We start from the raw sequence: 20,208 nt of genomic DNA on the forward strand, positions 1-20,208 counted from the left end.
CCCGTCTTAAGATTTCTGGAAAATAACAGTCCAGATTAAGAACATTGGACATTGGTCAGGTTTAAAACAATTGAACCCTAACATATATTTTTAAGAGTTAATTTTACATTTGCGGTACAAACAGTGAGACATATTTGAGTTCGTTAAGTTGGTCACCGGAACATATTAAAGCTTTTACGTAGTTTTTTATAATTTTTTATCTGTCTATTTTCCATGTGCTATAGTATACGTACCTTGTCGGTAGCTTTTAGTAGTAAGATGTTTTTGGCAGTTTCTCAAAATAAAATTAACTCATTTTACTATTCATGAAGATTTGTTTATTTTGTAAAAATGTGTATTTATAACTGATATACTGTACCTCTATTTAAAGTATAGCTAAGTACTGCAGTTTAAGATGACGTGAGACCTACTGCTTATTGGTTAGGGACCCTTTCTTGTTCTTTTCTAGATATTTACTGTACGCTCTAGACCATAAAAAAAACTTAGCAACTCAAAGGCGAGCAGATTTTTTTGTTAATAGCATCAAGGGACTCGGTATGAAAATATTATATTCATAGTCGTCCGATTTGGCCACTGAATATAAGCTATGATTGGTTGACTTTAATATACTAAAAAATATTGGGCGACCAAATCGGAAACCACTCGTAGAATCTTCTGTTATATTAACTGTCAACTATCCTTCTTTATACCTCGCTGAGAGGGTCGATAATTAAGTTCTTAATACCTATTTCTTAATGTGTTCCACATCCCTTGCATATGTGAAAGTATATGTACCCTCGTGTTTCCCTTGTCCCTTTCTGTTATTTACGAAGTTATAATATATTTCTCTTCAAACTTTCTCTTGACAGCTTCGTTTAAAATGTTTATTCGGGTCCTAATAGAGTTTTCTAGCTATTTTTACATGGATAAAGGGTTCTAATTCTCAGCACTCGAATAGGTTATTGTAGTGGTTGGGGATGCCAACATTTTGTGATGTAGTGTGTTTGATAACTTGAATTTAGCATTGGTTAAATGGAAATAAAAGACGGTGGCATAAAAGGTAATAAAAAAAAAATACTAAATTAATATTGTTAGGCCTTGAGACCTTAAAAAATGATCCCTGCCTTTTAAAGTGGGCATCTACTTTTAATTGGTGGGTAAGCTAACAAAGGTATAACACCAACTTAAAGCTAACCAGAACTATCGATGATCGTAGTGTACATTTAGTTGAGTTAAGTATACTATATAAAATGATTGAAAATATGTCGCCTCTCAATTGTTTTCGATCTGATCACTTGTGTAAATGGCATTTTATTTTTACTGAATTAATTATATGAAATTTTGTTTGATAGTCTAGAAATTTACTTATGAGCAGAGGAAGTTGTCTAGCTTCTTTATAATAAGAGAGCTAAAGAACATTAATAAACACATAATATATATCCTAGTGATGGTTAATTTTTACTCTACTTTATCTGTCACTTATTTGCTAGTGTTTACACTAAAAACTAACATATGTCGAAAAATTTTCTCCATTAACTCTATGGCACATTGCCATGTGTTAAAAGTTTATGGCGTCGGCAATATAGAACTGCTTACTCACTTTAGTTAGGCTTAAGTTTCTTATCTCTTTACGTGTTTATACACTACTTTGAGACAACATTGCGGCCTTCAAAGTTAGTGCAGTAAATTTGTGGATCTAAGAGTTAAAATTCTAATTATATCGTTATGAAGCTTTTATTTAACTTAAGGATAGTATACTATACATATCTGGTAATAGCTTGCTAGGAGGCTTGGCCATATAAAAGTATATATTTTTGATTTATCTAATCACCTCTTCTTTTTATTAACATGTGAGCACAGATAATATACAGCTTTAAAAAAAAGTTGTGCGCAATATAACGACCAGATTATATGCCTCAAGCTTTTATTCTAAATAATAGTCTATTTTAATTTTGTATATAGTTAATTAATTTTAAAAGAAAACTGTAGTTAGCAATAATAATAGAAGCTACAAAATTTACCGAATTTTCTAACGTTTTAAAGTATGCTACTATTTTCATTTAGTTATTTACCGAAGTAAACTAATTACAATTTTTACGTCTAATTTAATTATTGCCGAATAATTAAAAAATAAAACTCAAGTAAATAGTTCATATGTGAGTCCTAAGTAAAGTTTACTAGTTTTATTGTTATTTACTTGAATATGTTCTACTTTCTATTCAAAGCTTAAGAGACACAGCGTTAATTTTTTTAAAAAAAGTGTATTGTGATAACAATTCAAATTACCTATGACAATATATTACGAAATCCTTTCAACGTTTTATTTGTAAGTTAACAGGAATTATTGAACAAGAATTACCTTGCTAAATTATTTTAAATAGCGTTCATGAGTAGGCAATGCATCCCTAAGTATTTAATTTAGTTGGATCTATCAATTTAATAGGGGTGGGTCTTTTATTTAATACGTTTAGAAAAAAGACTTTTGGGAACAACAATAATATTGACCTGCAGTTGATGTTTTACAAGATTGGATGAGGTTATATTTACCTAACACTAGCATCATGGAGCCCACTCACGTTTAATCCGCAGATACTTATCTATTAGCTTAATTGTTTGCCTGCTAAACCTATTTAACTATTTTTAAAAAATAAGGTTAGGTTTACGTATCTTCCCAAATTTTGGGTATAAGCCGATAAGTTTACAAACATTTTAGAACCTCGCTTGGTACCCTACTTTGGCAAGCCTTTAACTTATTTTGTTGACCAAATATATATTCAAGTTATAAAAATTGATATTAGTTTTATAGCTCCAAATTAAACAGTCAAAAGTCAAATAATATTGAATAAAGTATTTATTTTAGTATTACCATATAAAACCCATTCTAAAACCGTAAAAAAAAGTTTTTTTATTCAGATCCTAACTGCACTGGTTAGGTAAACAAGAACAATATATGCATCAGTGGCAACTTAAAACATATTATCTAGATAAGTCAATCTAAGTGGCAGTTACTCATCATCTGAATAACAGACAAAATCCTCTGCGACATAAACATTCCTTTAAATATAATATCTATTTCGAGGGCAACAATACTGTGTTTTAGGTTTTCCGTTAATAAAGACTTTTCGTTTCCTTTGTTATCAAAAACAGGGATCTGAGCTCTAGACACGTAATCTGTTTTCGGTAAGCCTTCGCTTCGAAGGCCTCTATCTCTTTTTTCTTGGGGTTGGTGAAGTAAACTAACTTGATACATCAAGTTATGATAAGTTTCTGACAGTTTTTTTGTATGATGAATCGGAAAAATGTTATAGATATTACAACCAGTCTGGTAAAAGTTACAGTTAACAGGAGGTTGTACCAAGTTAAGAAATAAATTTAGTTTATTTATCTCAATAGCTGGGGTTTTCAAATTATTACGTAAAAAAAATAAATCTATTTTTTCTTTTGGTGTGTATGTTTTTTTCAAAAAGTTGAATTGTAAACCACGTAACCACTTTAAGTATCTTGTGCATTCTTGACCCAAAAAAAATTGATTTTTTATGTTCTCAGGCCCTGTAGTACCCTTGAATGCTTGAGACAGAGATGAAAGGAAAAGTTTCTTATGTATTGTTTTCTTAACCTTCCCCTTTTTCGTAACAGATTCAGACGACAAAGTTCCAGAAGAATTACAATTTGACAGGTTAGTAGTAATGCAGCTATTGACGAAAAAAAAACAAGTAATATGACGAAGACCTGTTAAAAAGTTTTTCCCATAAGAAATTTTATGGTGTGTAGCTTTATTATATACAGCACTAAAATTAACTTCTGAAAGATCAAAGTTTTTAAAATAAAATGGATGCCTCCTTGCCAATTCTTGAGAGGAACGAATTTTACAAAGGGTGTCAGTCTTACACCTTTTTTCGTTCGAAGATTCACAGTCATCATCTATGGAGTGCAATATCATATATAAGTAATATATTTTTCCAAAATGAAACTGCAGTTTGCCTAAGAGAGTGCTACAAATAAAATATATCTGCGCCCGAAGTGTTAAAAAACTAAAACATACGCAAAATTTAAGATTAACACATGACTACGAATCAATAAGATTATGCATATAATGTATGTCCGATTTAATAACAAAATTTATAACTTTCGTGAATGAGTTCGTTAAATTTTTCACTACGCGAACTCACAACAAGGGGGCAGGAAACCATTTATTAAGGTCGGGTCTTAACAGAATCTACTTAAAAAAAAAATGTTCATAATAGCAGATTCATACTATCTAAAAACTACCTGTGAATTTATTATATTTATGTTAATTTGTATGTTATGATAACGTTTAGAACTTTCTAAAAATTAAAGGTTTTTATGTCTAAAGTGCTCATTTTATAAAATTAGAATTAACCTTTTGGCATTAATACTAAAAGAAATCATCAATTAAAGAGTATACAAATTTTTTAACTCTTATCACAAAAATTTTCTAACCGGTAAAGCCATTTTTAAATAAAGTTTTTATTATATACAGCTGTTTGATATCTCCTATATACCCGTTTAAACTATTTATATAAATAAAGTTTTATCTTTTTCCATAATATTTGTTTACTTTACTTTTATTAGCATTACTTTAACTTAACATTAACTTTAAGTAAAATCTACCTTTGGATCATGTGACAACTAGTGTCTGTTTAACTGAGCAGCAATTTACCACTGTACACTAGTTGGCGCTCAGTTTACGTCATTTATATATTACATCCTTACCATTTGAGCGATACTAAGTCTTTAAAAGGATTAAAACGCTTAATCTAAATTCTAATAGTTTTGGACTCCTACCAATAGCATGGTTTTCTGGAATGCTAAAAACTTCCTGGTTGGTTACAAGTACAAAAATCCTAGGTCTCCTAGTAACCTGCTAGCTCTGTCTCCAGCTAGTTCTCTCTTTGTTAGATCTTAAATTACTCGCTATTTAAAACGTATATCTTGCTTACCGGTGCCGTAGAAGCATATCTTAATTGAACTTTACTTTTTCTTCTACCTATAAATTTATAATATGTGGATAAATTTAATTCGTACTCATCTTAATTGTCTTACATTATTGCTCCCCAGTTAATGAAACTGCATATTAGAACGTTGGTTTTTATACTATTAAAGTTATTTGGACAAACAGCTTGCTTTTTAAGTGACAGCTAATATATGTGGAAGACGAATCAACTACACGAAAATAGGTGCTATATAGTCATCAACACTTAAAAATTGTAGGACGACAAAGATAAAATTTGGCCTTAACGATTTGATGTTACCAACTTTCTTAGGCACACTGTCTACATTTAAACAGTACACGTATTAGAGCTTACTTACTAAACTACCGGGATCAAAGATATTTTATAGTACAGGACACCCTGTCATAATATATTGGTTGGATTAGCTGAATATTAAAACCTGTTTAAGGGGTCATACTTGTGATAACTGTGTTAAATAACAAGTGAATCCCCTTAAAAATATTTTTTAAGACGAACTATTATATGTACCAAGGTACAATAATCATCCTATGAGCTCTTCTATTTACTAAGGTAGCTTTATCTAAATAATAATTACAACTTCTACTAAGTTTTAGTATTAACAAATAATTGGTCACTAAGGTATAGTATCAGGCAAATGTGTTCAAACAATAAACGTCAGGAAAAGTTTTAAAATATGATAGTAATAAATTTAGCTATAGTGATTAGCCTCACCAATGACCATGTGTGTTGCCAAGGGTTAAGGAAGTCAGCAAGAGACTAGAGTATAAGGCCAGTAAGCTACCATTACATATAAGTTTTAGTCTTACAAAGTTCCCTATACGGGAAGTGTGCAAAGGTCTGGAAACCGGAGTCGGACGAGCAGTTTTTATTAAACCTAGTTTATCGCCTTCCACTACTATTTGCATAGTTATTTAATAGAAGAAGTCGTACTGTTCTTTAATTGCTACTGTCAAACCTTTTAGGACAAGTACAGCTAATAAATCGCTGTTATATACTCTGAACTTTGTGGTAAAAGGCAAAAACCCCGAAGGCTTTACAAACTACATGACAAATAAGGGACAGCAGATGGCGATGACACAGTAACTTCTTACACACCGTTAAGTGGATAACGGAGGCTTCAATTTTATACATGCTACCTTTATTATTTTTCTCGCCTTTGCAAAAACGTCGACTACGTTTGTCACGAGAATTCTATAAATAATTAGGCGTACTATGCTCTCCTTCAGTTCTCTGAAACGTCTTTTTAATGAAGAAGCACGTTTTAAGTAAGAATTTGCACTACACTGTCTTTCTGCCGACTAAGCAGACAATATTCCACAAGGCTCTCTGTTTCCACAACTATTCACTCATTACGTGCTATTCATCCCAAAATGTTCTCAAATCCTCACAGTTTTGACGCTCTTGATGCCGATGACACTGCAGTCTACGCCACACCTACCTGCAAGACCCCTTAAAAACATTTTTATAACATTCCTATACTAACGCTGGCCTAGTAAAGTGATCCAAAAGAAAAGCGGTGTCTTGACCTCACAACCTACGAGTGGCTATTTATAATTAGACTATCTTGGTAGAAGCACTGAATCCTGACCAAAAGGGAGCGCGCATTCTCTTCGCTGCTATGCGCAAAGTGCGGCGTGTGTTCTTTTATGATCTACGTCAACTACTTATACCTATGACAAACAATTCATGAATGCGCTCTTGCAGATGCAGTCTTAGTTTGAATGCAGTCGCTGCTGCTTTTAAAAATGTTATACTTATCCAAACCACTCTTGGAATCCAAATTAACTCGTGAACCTCTGCAGAAACGCGCTTCAAGCACGTACTCCCCATATATACATATAAATGATGCTCGCAGAAATTGAAAATGAAAAACGTATATTATTTAACTGATTATTAAGACCAAATTTTAGTGATGGCGTCTATTGAAAAATTATATAAAATAAGTGATACAAATTTTCTTCCCACGAAAATTCTGTTGTTTACCACCTTGCCAAGAACAAATGTCCGCCAGAAACAGAAACTATTGAAGACACAAACTCTGTCAAAGCCTTAAAAAGGAAATATACATTGGCGAGACTGAAATTTACTACCTTAAGTATGTGTCAGAATTTATTTTAATTAAGTTATTATTCGCTTACTTCCCTTAAGAAGTTATCTACTATTGTAATTCTTTTAGAAATCAAGCCTTGAGAAGCGTTAGGTGAAGGCTTCATCTTAATTTCGCTAAATTTTACCTACTCTTAGTTATTATATTATAATATATCAAAAAAATTTTATTCAGGGTTTTAAAGAAGCATTACATAATCGCAACTGTGTTCGGGATAATACAAATGAAAAATAACAGACCATATTAGATTATAAGGCTAGAGAGAGATTGTACAAGGTTGTGACACACCGCTACAAACCATTTTTGTGATTTTCATCTCAAAAGGTTATTGATCTTCAAACCCTTCCTTTACCTGTAAATTTTTTTATGGTGTGGTTTAATTCAGTGATCCTTTCTATTTTTTAACTAGTTACCTTTATAAACTTATAATCTCCTCTTATTAAATTTAAAAAAAAGGTAACTATAAATCACATAGTAAGCCTACAACAAAAGCTTTATATTTAGCTTACAAGTTTTTTTAAATAACTAAACATATAGGGTGATTTAGTAACATTTAAAATAATGAAAGAGAGTTTAGGTACAACTTTATAATTCATCTTGTCTCAACTAATATAAAAGACAGAGAGTTACATACGTGGAGACATAAAAAGAAAGCTTTTTATATATCTATCTCCACTGTTCTATTATCCTCTGAAGAGACTACACCATTTCTGTATATTCGAGAGCGGATCTCAATTCTATGTTGTCCGGCATAAAGATTGCCTAATTCATGTACTTCAAACTGGCGTGAATACACAATCCGATCTTGGTCCACAAGTTCGCTATAAGTTTTTATCAAAAGTCCACCATGGTCATCCCCCTCTTCCGCGGGAGGGGGGCAGTTCACTAAAGTATGACCATCATCCAACATAAGGTGTTCCGAATTGCGAACGTAACGTACTATTTCGTAGGTGTGACATCTTAAAAAATCTACAACCTTTTCAAAATTACTTAAGTTTTTATCATCAGCTCGCACTATCTTCATAAAATTTGAGACTATGTTTCCTTTAGCTAAGTCAACATAAGAAGAACCAGGCACACGAGACTCTGAACGCACCTCTACCATCTTTAACTATAAACCAAAAGTAAAGCAGAAGGAACAAATGTAACTACAATGAAAAAGGGTTTGTAACTTAGTGAGGGCTAGTTATAAAAATTCGTGCAGGTCAAAGCTAAATAGTTGTTGTCGTATCTGTAGCCGCCTCCACCCGTATGGTTTACAACGGTTTTCTACTACACTAGACAGAATGGCGGACGTGCGAGTCTAATCTATCTTTACAAATCCTCTGTCCTCAGGAACAGTCATAATACCTGTTAGGGGAATGTATGTGTGTCCACCGGTAGAATTTTATTAGCAGTTTACTTAAGTAGTGAAGTGGTATTCAGATCAATAGTTCAATTTTATTCATAAGCAAGCTGACTTATTACCCTTGTAGCAGATAGCTGTTTACGCACCAAAGATAAAAGGGAGCAAAGTGCATGCAGTATGTACGCGTACACGAGAGGACCGTAGAAACGCGTATCGATTTAAATAGTTTTTGGGGGCCTTTATACGCCAATATGGCTCTGAAATGGTTTAAATAGTGCACGCAGCTAAGCGCTCAATAGTATAAAAGGTAGGTAAGACTTGTTAACGTCTCTTCTCATGTTGCAAACTGCTTTAATTCAACATTAAGTAAAGCTGGTTCACCCTTTTCAAGGAAACTTTAAACTAAGCTGAGTTACTCCCAAGGCAAGTCGGAAGTAAGGATTCTTCTTTGAAGTACTAATCTTTTCGTGTCAACCAACTAAAGGAAACAGATAGAAAAGCTTTAACTCAGCAGTCAGGCATGAACTATTATCTAACAAGGTATACTTAAAAGAGCCTTCAGAGTTTGAGCATAGTTTTCAAGTTGATTTTCACACCATGAATTAAGTTCTATTTTTGTAGAACAAAAATAACTAATTACCACTGTAGAAGTGTTGGCTAATAGGATTTTTTCTTTAGATATGAGAATAGCTAACATCAGAAGGGAACACCAGAGGCGCAAGCATCAACTTAAAATGGTTCTTTATTTTAGTTAAGTCTTAGAAATTAGCCACGTTATCGATGATTTGATCATACCTAAAACTATCAGAAAAACCGCGCACACAATACGAAAGAGTTTAGCATATGCTTTTTGCACTCAAGCTGAAAGATAAAAAAGTGTATGCAGCACATGCTAAAACTAGAGAGCGACGAAATTCTGCTTTCTTATACATACGTTTTAAAGAGTTAAATAGGCTACTATGTTGTTACCCTGTAAGAAACAAAAGAGTGTTATTACCTAGCTAAGGTTAATGGTAGGGTTAAGGTTAAGCTTTTCCTTTTAAGTACATCCGTCGCATTTGTTTTCAACTATTTACTAAAGATGTAATACTAAGCCTAGCTAAAAAAGTGCATGCAACACAAGCTGCAACTCGATAGCCCCCGTAGAGGGGCGGCTTATACAAGGTTTTTGCGGAGCTTATTTAGGCGAAACGACCCTTCTTTTGGGTCCCTGACATCACTTAAAATAATTTACCTATTAATTGCAGGATCGTTTACGACCCCACAAGTACTACGTTTACTGAACATATAACTTAATACACTGTCGATTTAAGGAAGTCGTACTTTAGATGTAAGGCTGTCGTAGCCCCCTTTTATACAACCTTTTTTCGTCAAAAAGTTCCTTACTCTCTATTACCTTTTCAGTCGCATTCTTATAACTATTAAGTAGGTGAAACCAATGTTTTAATACTCAGAGCAGGTATTTATATAGGTTGTCTCCTAACACAAATCTATTCATTCCAAGTGTCCTATTACCTACACTTATAACACTTTTCTTGCTCAGTCATCTAGGAACATTGCCTTGTTTCGCAACTGCAAATCTTCCTATTGGTAAATTAAAACTTAGCAGGCATTTAAAGAGTAACGTAGCTAGTAATATATTATTTTTAAACCCTCCAAATCGAAAGCAATTTCTTTTCTTTTAGATCTAATTTAATATCTGAAACGCTTTCTAATTGGACTTCAAGAATTATATATCTGTACATAATGATTAAAAAAAATAATTTAAATTACACCGCTTATATAGCCTATCGAGTTTATGACACATTAATGCACTTATAAAGTGTGGTTAATATTAATAGAGGCTATTTTAAAAAAAGCTCAAAAAGTTATTTTTTAATGAATACGTTAAGGCTCTGCGAGCATTATAAAGAAAGGCCTTTTAGAACATCTCACCAATGTTTGTTGTACCATTCTCCATTTAATTTACAAAATAACAGAACTACATACACGTAGGACAGTTACAACCGAAGTCCTCTGAATGAAGAATGGTAGATAAACGTACTATAAGGTAATGCACTTGCAGTTGTTGTAAAATCTACTACATCGATAAGTTTTTAAAAATATAGAAGAATATTAAACTTTTAACGTAGTATTTTTTATTAAAAACTTTTTAAAGAGCTTTATAAATAAAAAATAAGCTGGCAATTAGATGTTGCCTTCTTTTAGAGCGCTCTTTGTATACTCAACTTCTGCAAACGAGAAAGTTAATTAAAAAGCATGTTTTAATTGAATTAGTTATAGTCAATCTAATACATCAATAAGTAAATCACGATTTCTTATAATGCGTGAGCTTCATGTTCAAGAGACCATGGAACCTTTTTTATAACTATAAGATTCACTTTCGTCTTAAAAGAGTGTAAAATTGTTGTCTACCTTTTACACGATCGCAAGTTTGTATTTTAATGCCAGTACTTAACGAGTGACGAAACACCCCTCGCCTGGTATATGGCTCGCTCTTTCCACCTATACGTAAGACGCATTAGTTGTGTTTCAAATGTTTAAGAAAAACATACTCATTTTCAGCCTTGTCTCTACGTACACTTCCCATATTGTCTTTATAACCACTTTTATTCTTCGTAATGCTAACTTTATATATATTATTAAATTTAAACTTTAAATATTTTTAGTTATTTCACATAAAAAGTAAAGAACCATGAGCGAGAGGAAAGCTGTTGTTAAGGCGGTTGACATGGAAGAAACATTGCAACAAAGTGCTATTGATTGCGCTATTCATGCTTTAGAAACCTATCCTACTGAAAGGGAAATGGCCGTTTACATTAAAGAAGAATTTGATCGTAAATATTCTTTTTCTTGGCATTGTGTTGTTGGAAGAAATTTCGGCTCTTACGTTACTCATGAGGCAAGGTATTTTATATACTTCTACGTAGGACAAATGGCTTTTTTACTTTTCCGTACGGCCTGAAAATAAAATCTTTCATACATATAGTCCGAACACCTTAACTTTTTAGGTTTCTTAATCTTTATTAGTAACCCTGCCAGTATAAGTTATTAGATAATAATAATAAAAGTTGTAGTTGTTTACAATAGTATTATTTTTCTCTATACCAAATAAATAACTTTTTTTACTTACTGACCTTTCGATTTCTTTTTTTTGTAATATGACGTGTAAAGCTTAATTAGCATTGGGGTATCTGCATAAGTTAGCTTTTTTAAAAGAAAGACAGTAATTTTTTTTAGTTCTCAAGAATTTAATATTAAAGATAATATATTAATTTTTACGTTGACTTTTTAAGGTTTATTTTCTTTTCTAGTATTCGAATTTTTTTGGTTTTTTATGAAGCAGCAAGTTTGCCTTTAAATATTGCTTTATATATAAGCCAAGAGATTAACTATGTAGACTTCGCTAAAATAGAGATATTAGCTATTATATGTTATCGGACAAAACGAATGTTTCATAAATAGAGCCCTTAGGATAAGGTTTACCTTGGGCTTAGTAAATTTTTAGCATTTTTTAGAAACAGGTTATAATTTTTTATAAGCATTTCAACATATATGTACAAGATTGTTCAAATATAAATATTATTAGTTCATATTTTTTTACCCTGTTTTAAAAGCCAGGAGGACTAATAGCGTACGTTAAAACACATCTTAGACGTTTTAAAACTTCGTTTTATTTATAGAATTAAGCGCTTTCACTTGGTCAACTCTCTCCGTATTTTACTATTTTTTTTTAAAGGCCCTAGTAGTTAAGTAATCTCATAAAACAACCCGCTTTATTTTAAGAAACTTCCATGATAATGTACAAATAGATATTAAATTTCGTTAACTAGTAAAAATAATAGAGTTAACTTTTTTTTAGATCCTTAATAACGTTTGGTAATTGACTTAAAACTTTTATATACGTATTAACTAAAGTCGAATGGAAGCGCGCTAAGTAGCGCTTTAAAGTGGTGAAATATTATGATTTTAACTGATAAATTCATATTGGTGCGAGATTTTATTTAATAACTTTAATAATTTTGACTATGTAGAGCTAAAACAAAGTTGCAACGTGAATATTAATAATTTTTTGGCGAAGTTTGTATTGGTTCGGTATAGATTAAGTGTAAAGCAGTTTTTCAAGTTAATGCTTAAAAGGGTAACTCTCACGAAAAAAACTTAAATTATAAAATTTAAATATATTAATATAAAATTCCAACTAGTATTCTGTTTTTAAGCTAGCGATTCTTCGAGATGTAAGAAAATTTACATACTTTTAAGTTTTAAGGTTGAAGTATTTCTGATAAATAGATGATAGTTAAATAGTTCTACCAGCTATACATATAAACCCTAATGGTTTTGCAAGGGCTGCTAAAGGCCATACCACGATCAACTAAGAAGTGAGCAAAAAAAAAAATTTTTAAAAGCAATGTACCGCACTTGACGCCCTGAAAGTAAAAACTGCCAAAACTAATTTCTCAAATCCTGACGTCCAGTGAACTTGGAGACCTTAGTTAATAAGCTTCTGTGGGCTATATAAATATTTCTCTAATAAAAATTTCGCCTCCTTGGCTCTTATTTTAGTTTGCGTTTTTGTGTCAACAAATTTTTAATTATATTAAAGGTCATCTGTGGGCTCTAACCAATATAATTTTGAATTATTTGAGTTTTAACTAATAAGTTAAAACCAATTTTCTAAGACCAGAAGAGCACCATTTATATAACGAAATTTATGATATACTTTACCAAAAACTGTTCTTTTCCACTAGTTTAGCCCGTAATTACATACTTGCCATATGGTATATGTGCGCAGAATTATTGTGTAATTTGTCGTGAAAAGGTTTATTGTAAATTTTTTAGTAAGGTAAGAAGTAGTCGGAGGAATAACATAAGAACTGAAAGAAGAGAATTGGACTGGCGTCTTGTACCTGAACGCGAAACTAGTCTTAATTGTTTCGTTTTTATTAACACATTATCAGCTATAGTTCAAGACACTGTTAAGTATTTTCTAACTTATTTTGAACCACTGAATCTCAGATTTTAAATTAATAAAATTATAAATTTATTAAAGTGTAGGCTTTGGCATTCGTAGGCGACGTAAATATACGCTTTATGAACCTCCCTTTAAATGATTTTATTATAATTTTTTACACAAATATTCTAGGAACCAGTATAGTTTCCAAATTAAACTGGAAGACTTATATAAGCTATGTCCTTAGAAAAGGCCCTTCCGTTGCTTCGCGCAATAAGGAATTTTCCCTATCCAACAAATTGCTCTTTTACAAAACTTGTATACGACCAATATAAGAGTTACTCAGCTAAGAACCATTTAAAAAGGTTTTAAGTATTTTATAATAAACTCTTGAAAATAGATATTGAGGAAAGGAAGGGTGGTTAATAACAAAGCCACCACGAAGATTGTTAACTGGAATTTATTAAAAACTTTTTTTATTAAAGTGCAAAATTTAAGCACCTTAAAGTTACAAAAAAATTGTTTGAACTTTGACCGACGATTATGCCCTAACTTCCGAAAATATTAATGGCCCCAGGGTGTGCCCACCATTAATCTTTGTGTTAGGACTCAACGGCAATTTATTGATTGAAATGTTACCCGTACTAAAAGGATTACTTAGGCTTCCTCCCTGGACGAGATATCAAGTGGTTCTTGGTTAATAATGTAGTATAGCACATTAATATTAATAAGAAAGAAGCAATTCCCGCGGGCACGCGGTACCTTCTATCCCCGTTCTCCACTCACTTCAGTGACATACACACCAGCGGATCGAAATAAATTTAAAGTAAAAAATTTTCCTATTATTCTTTTCAGATGAAGTAGTAAGTCAGGGTACATATGCAATATTTTTCAGAAGAATGAATAAGGAATGAAAGAGTCGGATTCTAGGACAAAAAGGTTTGCCACCGTTGTTTTTGACCATTGTTTTTAGTAAAAGGGCAAGGTTCAAAGGCAGTGCACATGTAATTATATTAGTTTGACTCGCCCACCCACTGCAGACTTTTTTTTCTGTTCGTGCGGTGCTCTTTAATACTCCTACTTTCCTATATTATATCACTTTATTGAAGTCATACTTTATACTATCTATATTATATTACTTTACTGACTATAATATACAAGTTTTGAAGAATTACAGTCTGTAAACAAACGCTTACGGAAAAAAAAAATTGTGTATATTCTCCGCCGGGCCAAGAAGCGGATGCTTACCTTAGGGGGACAAAAATTCTTTTGAACATAAGCTTTCCTTTACGAATTTTTTTTTTGAGGTTGATGTTCTTTAATATTTACTAAGTAGTGAAGCCCCGTGTTTTAAAGGAGATGACGTTCTATTACTTGGCACATGATTTTCGGCGTCTTGGTAACACACTCCCTTAACTTACTGAATGATTTTCATTTTACTTTCTTTTTATGACTACAATTCATTTACATTCCTTAAATTTTAGGGCTAATTATTTTTGCTAGGTATGGCTCTTACCTCCTTAAATGATGCCTGATTTTTTCTTTCGGGCTACACGACATTAATATTAATAAAAGTATCATGGGTTTTATGTAGGAACGTTTTTTTAAATAACATTTGTATTATAATTCTCAGCAAGATTTAGCTTGAGTGACGCAGAACCGCTCAAGGAGCATTGTAATAACGTTGCTATCTTTTTATAAAGCCCTTTCGAAAAAGGCGATCTATATACCCAGACCAGAAATCTTTTTCCTGGGCGTAATACTGTACTGATTTTAAATAGATGTTTTTAACGGGTTACCAACCACTTAATAAATTAATTTGTCAGCAAATTTCTTAGTTGGTCAGAGCTATCTAGCAGTATCTTCCCATTTTTTTGTTTAAATTAAATGTGTTGACCCCTAGTGTTGATAACGCAATAAAAGTAGAAATAAAATAGATGAATGTAGGAGTTCTCGGTATAAAGTATTAAAACGTTGAACATGTTGCGGTTAAGGACCCCACATAAAGCAGTTGAGAGACTGTTTTTAATAGTCACCACCGATTCGATTCCTGCAAGGCTTAGCAGAGGGGAACCTTAACCTCATTGCTTTGATGGGCGGCAGAGATATTACGTTAAGTTTAAAATTACGTCTGACTAAAAGAGCTGTGCTACTACACCCCCATCTAGGTGTTTCTGGTTATACGTTGGAAGTTGCAAAATTTTAAGAAGACCCTGGAAAAAATGAGTAGCGCTAAAGACACAATGGTCCATTCTCGCGTTGCATCAACTCCTCCAAAAAAGTTTACTGGGTAAAAGACTATCTGCGTTCAAAAACAGAAGCAGGGTATGACGTGGTGCCCGTGGCCTAAAAATCTTTGCAAACGGATTCTAGACTTTAAGTATCTCAAGCACTGTTGACAGGTTTGTTTCTGTCAATACAGCAAGCAGTTGCAGTGGTGTCGGTCGCTGCCACTGTTGTTTTAATAGCCAACTAAGCGAGCGTCGTTTAAGTGTTACGCTGGAAGTGGACTTTTATTTTGATGGTAGAGCGGTTTCATTGAGTTGTTGTAGACCTTCGCGGATAATGTTTGCAGCCACGATAGTTGGCGGTGACGATTCACCGCAAATTACACGATCGGCAAAACTGTCTTGCGCTTTTGTGCACTGCGCCCGAAGAACTAACAATGGTGGTACTGTCCAAAGCGCTCACACAATCGTAACTTCTCCACTTTAACCTAGAGACAGAAAACTGTCTTCAAATATAAAAACTTTTGTCTATCACAGTCGATCCGTGTGCAAGTCTTCCTCGGCTATTGAGAGGTCGTGAACGCAATAGATTCCGCAAAGGACAAACGTAAAAGGCTTGTCCTCGGGAATTGTAAGTTAAAATGTTAAAAACGCTTCATCTCGCATAAGCGATGTGAGGTCGGCAAATGTCTGCTGCTACCGAAAATATCTGAATCCCTACACGTGTATCTCTGCACTTCGAAATCTCAGCGCCGTTACCTTGCAAAAGTTTTACAAATTGGTGCCTTATCTATTCTCATAGGGAAAGCAGGTGAACACGGGTGTTAGTTGGAAAACAGTTCATTTCCGAGTTTAGACTGTCTTCATGTTTTCTCAAGAACATACCCGAACTTTTGTTTCGCTACATAATCATTTCTAATTTTTCTAGAAAATAATTTTCAGTGTCATTACTAGTAATTTTCCTATTATTGTTGTTGCAGTTATCTTTATTGTTTTTACATATTATTACTATATTTTTTACTACTAATATTAATAAAAATATTAATATTAATATTGTGGTTGTTATTATTATATCACAAATACAAGTATTATCAATATAATTATTACTGTTAATGTTGCTTTTTTACTGCTTTTTATGACGTCAGAGTAGTGCAATATGCTGTTTCTATGACTTCTTTTTTACCGCTCCATGGTTCGTTAAATATAGTGTTACTAACTTTTGAAGGAATATTTCTGAGCGGTTAAGTTTTTTATTTTCAATTTCCACAGAAGACCATATTTCGAGGTCCTTTGCTTTCGACTTTACAGTCATTAGCTCTTTTCGAAGTTCCTCAATAGTGGCCAGTAGATTAAATTGTCTCCCGCAGCTCGATTACTAAAAAAAAGTTTACTGTACCCAAGTATTATTTATATTAGAAGTTAAAAAAAAAATACAAGTTTGCCAAAAGTGAACTGTTTCAAGCACTCCTGCATTAAAATAGTGGGGGAGAATATATATGTGGACAAAGTAAAAAGTTATGGTGAAGTTTATCAAAAATAAAAAGAGGTTCACAGACCATATTAAGGACGGCAAGCTCAGTTGATACATTCGGCATTTACATTCTTTTATTTAAAGTCGTATATAGTTTAATTCTTGTGTAAAGTTTATTAACAATACAACTTTCCTCTTCAAAACAATTTTTTTAAGTAATAAACTGAAACCCTTATTTAAGTTTACAAAATGTTTAACGGCACAAACTCTTCTCCTACTTACTTATTAACTTTATATTTTAGTTATTAATAAAAAAAAGGCGTCAGTACAATTAACTAGAATTTAAATGTGCCTAACGAACTAATAATGTAAATATTATTTATATACTAATATAAAAGACAGAATGCAGTTGTAATAGTAGCAGAACTACAACCTAAAAAAAAAATAGAATTTCAAAAGATTGCACAAAAATAAATTTGAATTCTATGTGAAGCAATTGTAAAAATATTGTTACTTTCTTTTAGAGATTTACTAATTTCTACTAATAAAAAATTTTATTAAAAATGATAACAAAAAAAATAAAACGTACAGGTGAATAAATACTCGTAATAAATATTCAATAATACACTGCGCATATACAAAAGCACAATGAAAGTATATAAAAAGTAAAGATATTAAACAGTGGTATGCACTACAAGTAAACAAAAAGTGCTTATAAATACAACAGAACTTACTATAATATCTTAATTACTTGCAAAGAAGGAGGAGGGATAACTAAGGTCAGCAGTGCACCGCAGTGATAGAAGTTGTCTCCCCTTATAGCGTTGTTACTTCTTTTTAAGTCATGTGGCAGTTTATGGGCTATACTCGGAATTGCTTTAGAATTGTTAAAACCTGAAACCTTAATAATGGCCTACGCATCCACTTTTGGCGCGAGAGGGGAACTCTAGAAAGGTTTAAAGCAAAACTTGTTGTCAAATATTTTATGCACCCTATCGCACAAAATGTTAAGAATTTTAAGTTTTTGTTAATTTTTTTTTCTTTAAAAAGATAGGATATTGTAAAAGTAAAATGACCATAACTCGTTTGGCTAAACGTGTATGTTTGTAACAAATACCAGGTGTTAACTAAGTAGGAGGGCAGGATGTTGTTATAAGTAAAAGCGGATCATATATAAAAATTATATACAATTAACTAGTCAAACAATTTATTTAATAAAAATAACAGTAAAATTTTATATTTATTATATACATAACCGTATGAATCTTGATTCTACAAATACAGTAAAATTCATAGAGCTTAAGTTTTTAACTTAATTACTTTACTGCACAAGATTTTTCTACTTCTTCTAGCAATAAATTAATATTTTCTAGTTTAGGTTCTTCTTCCCTTGCCAAATTTTCTAAAGTTTCCAAATATTTTTTAAGTGTGCCCCACTCGCTATTTTCCTCATCTTTAGTAAAGATGTATTCTATAACATTACCCCTTCCATTTGAAGAACTCTTGGACTCCTTTTCTGGTGAATTGTTGTCGATGAAGGCAGGATCTGAATTAACCTTTATGTCTGAGTTTTCTTTTAATTCTGGATTTAATTCTTGAGGAGCTTTTTCATCAGAATAAAGTGAAGTCTGTATTTGATCAGCTTCTTTAAATAAGGCAGCACTGTTTTTAGAGCTCTTTCTTCGAACTTTAAAACTTAAACCCCTCTTGACTTTACTAAAAGTGTTATCTAACTTCATACCAATTAGTCAACCGCGAGCTTGTACTAAAAAAAGGTTAAATAGCTGGCTTTCGGGGTAGAGGCGAAGTAAGGTAATAATTGGGTAGTTTAAAAAATAAATTGCTTTGCATTAGATTTTATTAAAATATAAATCAGCAAAAGTTTCTGTGGCTGACGAATATAGTAAGTTGCTATGGAATAAGAAATAGTAATTAAAGGTAGTCATTGGAGTTTTTTCCTCCACCTCTTTCTAAATGTATTAATATTTGGTAAATTAACTACTTACCCATAAATGGTACACCAAAATTAAAAACCATTAAAATGCTTGTAAAGCTATTTGTTAACGAGTGGCTTGGGTGTTGTTAGGTAGTCTGGCCTGATGAACTTTTTTAGTTTTTCGCTGAACCTTACCGATATGTCAGTATTTTTTTTTTGCTTTACGGAGATGTGGAATGAACTTAAAACTTAAGTAAGAGTAATCAAGTTTTACTTCAGCTTAACATAAAGCGTATATAATAAGATTATAAAAAGGATTAAGCATAGTATTTCGCCCCTAGCTTTTTTAAAAAAAATTCATAGCTTGTGACAATTTTTTAATACGCAAAAAAGTAATGGTATTTTAACTTTATACCAATTTAACAAGACTTACTTTTTGGCTGTTAGTAAGTCGATCAGATGTGTTGGATAAAACATTTCATATTTACGGTTAGGGCCTTGACAACTTTTCGTTAATAAACCTAGGGTGTCCGTGCTTCTTAAAATTTATGGTATCTTTAGTCTCTGCCATATTTTAAGGGACGATGAGGTCTAATTGTTAGATTAATCTACCATATTCCCTTAAGTATTTATGATTATTACTCTTACTTTGCTATTTTAGTGATTCTCGTAAGTACAGCATATTTTCTTATATGAGCAACTAATGCATATGTAAGAGCCATATAAATTATGTTAACCACAAGAAACTGGTTGGCTTAATAATCAAGAAATCGAAATCTATCAACATATTTTAATTCTTGTAAGATATTTATCTATATACAGCTATAATATAACATAAAAGTTTTATATAGCAATAATTTTTTAATAGTAATTCAGTTCCATGTTATTTATAGCTTTATAGTAATGAAAAAAACAGGTCCGTTTTTTTTTTGATTTTTTAGATTTTTAGTGTCTTTTTTTTTTTAGTATAATGTCGACAAGCTTGCGCTCAAAGCTTTGTCTCCAGGGCTCACTTTTTTATTAGGCGGTGTTCCCCCGGCTTCAGCCAGTTAACTTCTAATCTAACAACTTGTGATGTTCTGTTTGAAGGAAGTCCAAATGATGTTATTGGGTAGCGCCCCGGGAACTTAGCGTCATTTTCTCACTCCTCCTTGCAATACTGTTTTGACTTTAACACTAAGCTTATGACAA

General features: G+C 32.2%; 1 protein-coding gene and 1 long non-coding RNA gene across 2 annotated transcripts; one reads left to right on the plus strand and one right to left on the minus strand.

Annotated features, from left to right (window-relative positions):
- The first annotated feature begins 10,966 nt into the window (after positions 1–10,966).
- LOC135145347 (dynein light chain 1, cytoplasmic-like) lies at positions 10,967–11,450 on the plus strand. Its single transcript, XM_064077453.1, has 2 exons — positions 10,967–11,005; positions 11,098–11,450. Exon 2 carries the CDS (start codon positions 11,124–11,126, stop codon positions 11,391–11,393), a length of 270 nt encoding a protein of 89 aa, XP_063933523.1. The 5' UTR covers positions 10,967–11,005; positions 11,098–11,123; the 3' UTR covers positions 11,394–11,450.
- A 5,401-nt stretch (positions 11,451–16,851) lies between these two features.
- Positions 16,852–17,328, minus strand: LOC135145325 (uncharacterized). The gene is made up of 3 exons (XR_010283412.1): positions 17,167–17,328; positions 17,045–17,077; positions 16,852–16,985 (listed from the first exon to the last, which is right to left on the minus strand). It is a non-coding gene; the product is annotated as an uncharacterized LOC135145325 (long non-coding RNA).
- Between the last annotated feature and the right edge of the window lie 2,880 nt (positions 17,329–20,208).

The sequence above is a fragment of the Zophobas morio genome, unplaced genomic scaffold (assembly GCF_036711695.1).
Source record: "Zophobas morio isolate AGI-343-1 ecotype UQ-CSIRO unplaced genomic scaffold, CSIRO_AGI_Zmor_V1 ptg000144l, whole genome shotgun sequence".
In the NCBI taxonomy this organism is placed as follows: domain Eukaryota; kingdom Metazoa; phylum Arthropoda; class Insecta; order Coleoptera; family Tenebrionidae; genus Zophobas; species Zophobas morio.

Coding starts and splice junctions, on each gene's coding strand:
- LOC135145347 (XM_064077453.1), top strand. CDS start 11,124: ATGAGCGAGAGGAAAGCTGTTGTTAAGGCGGTTGACATGGAAGAAACA.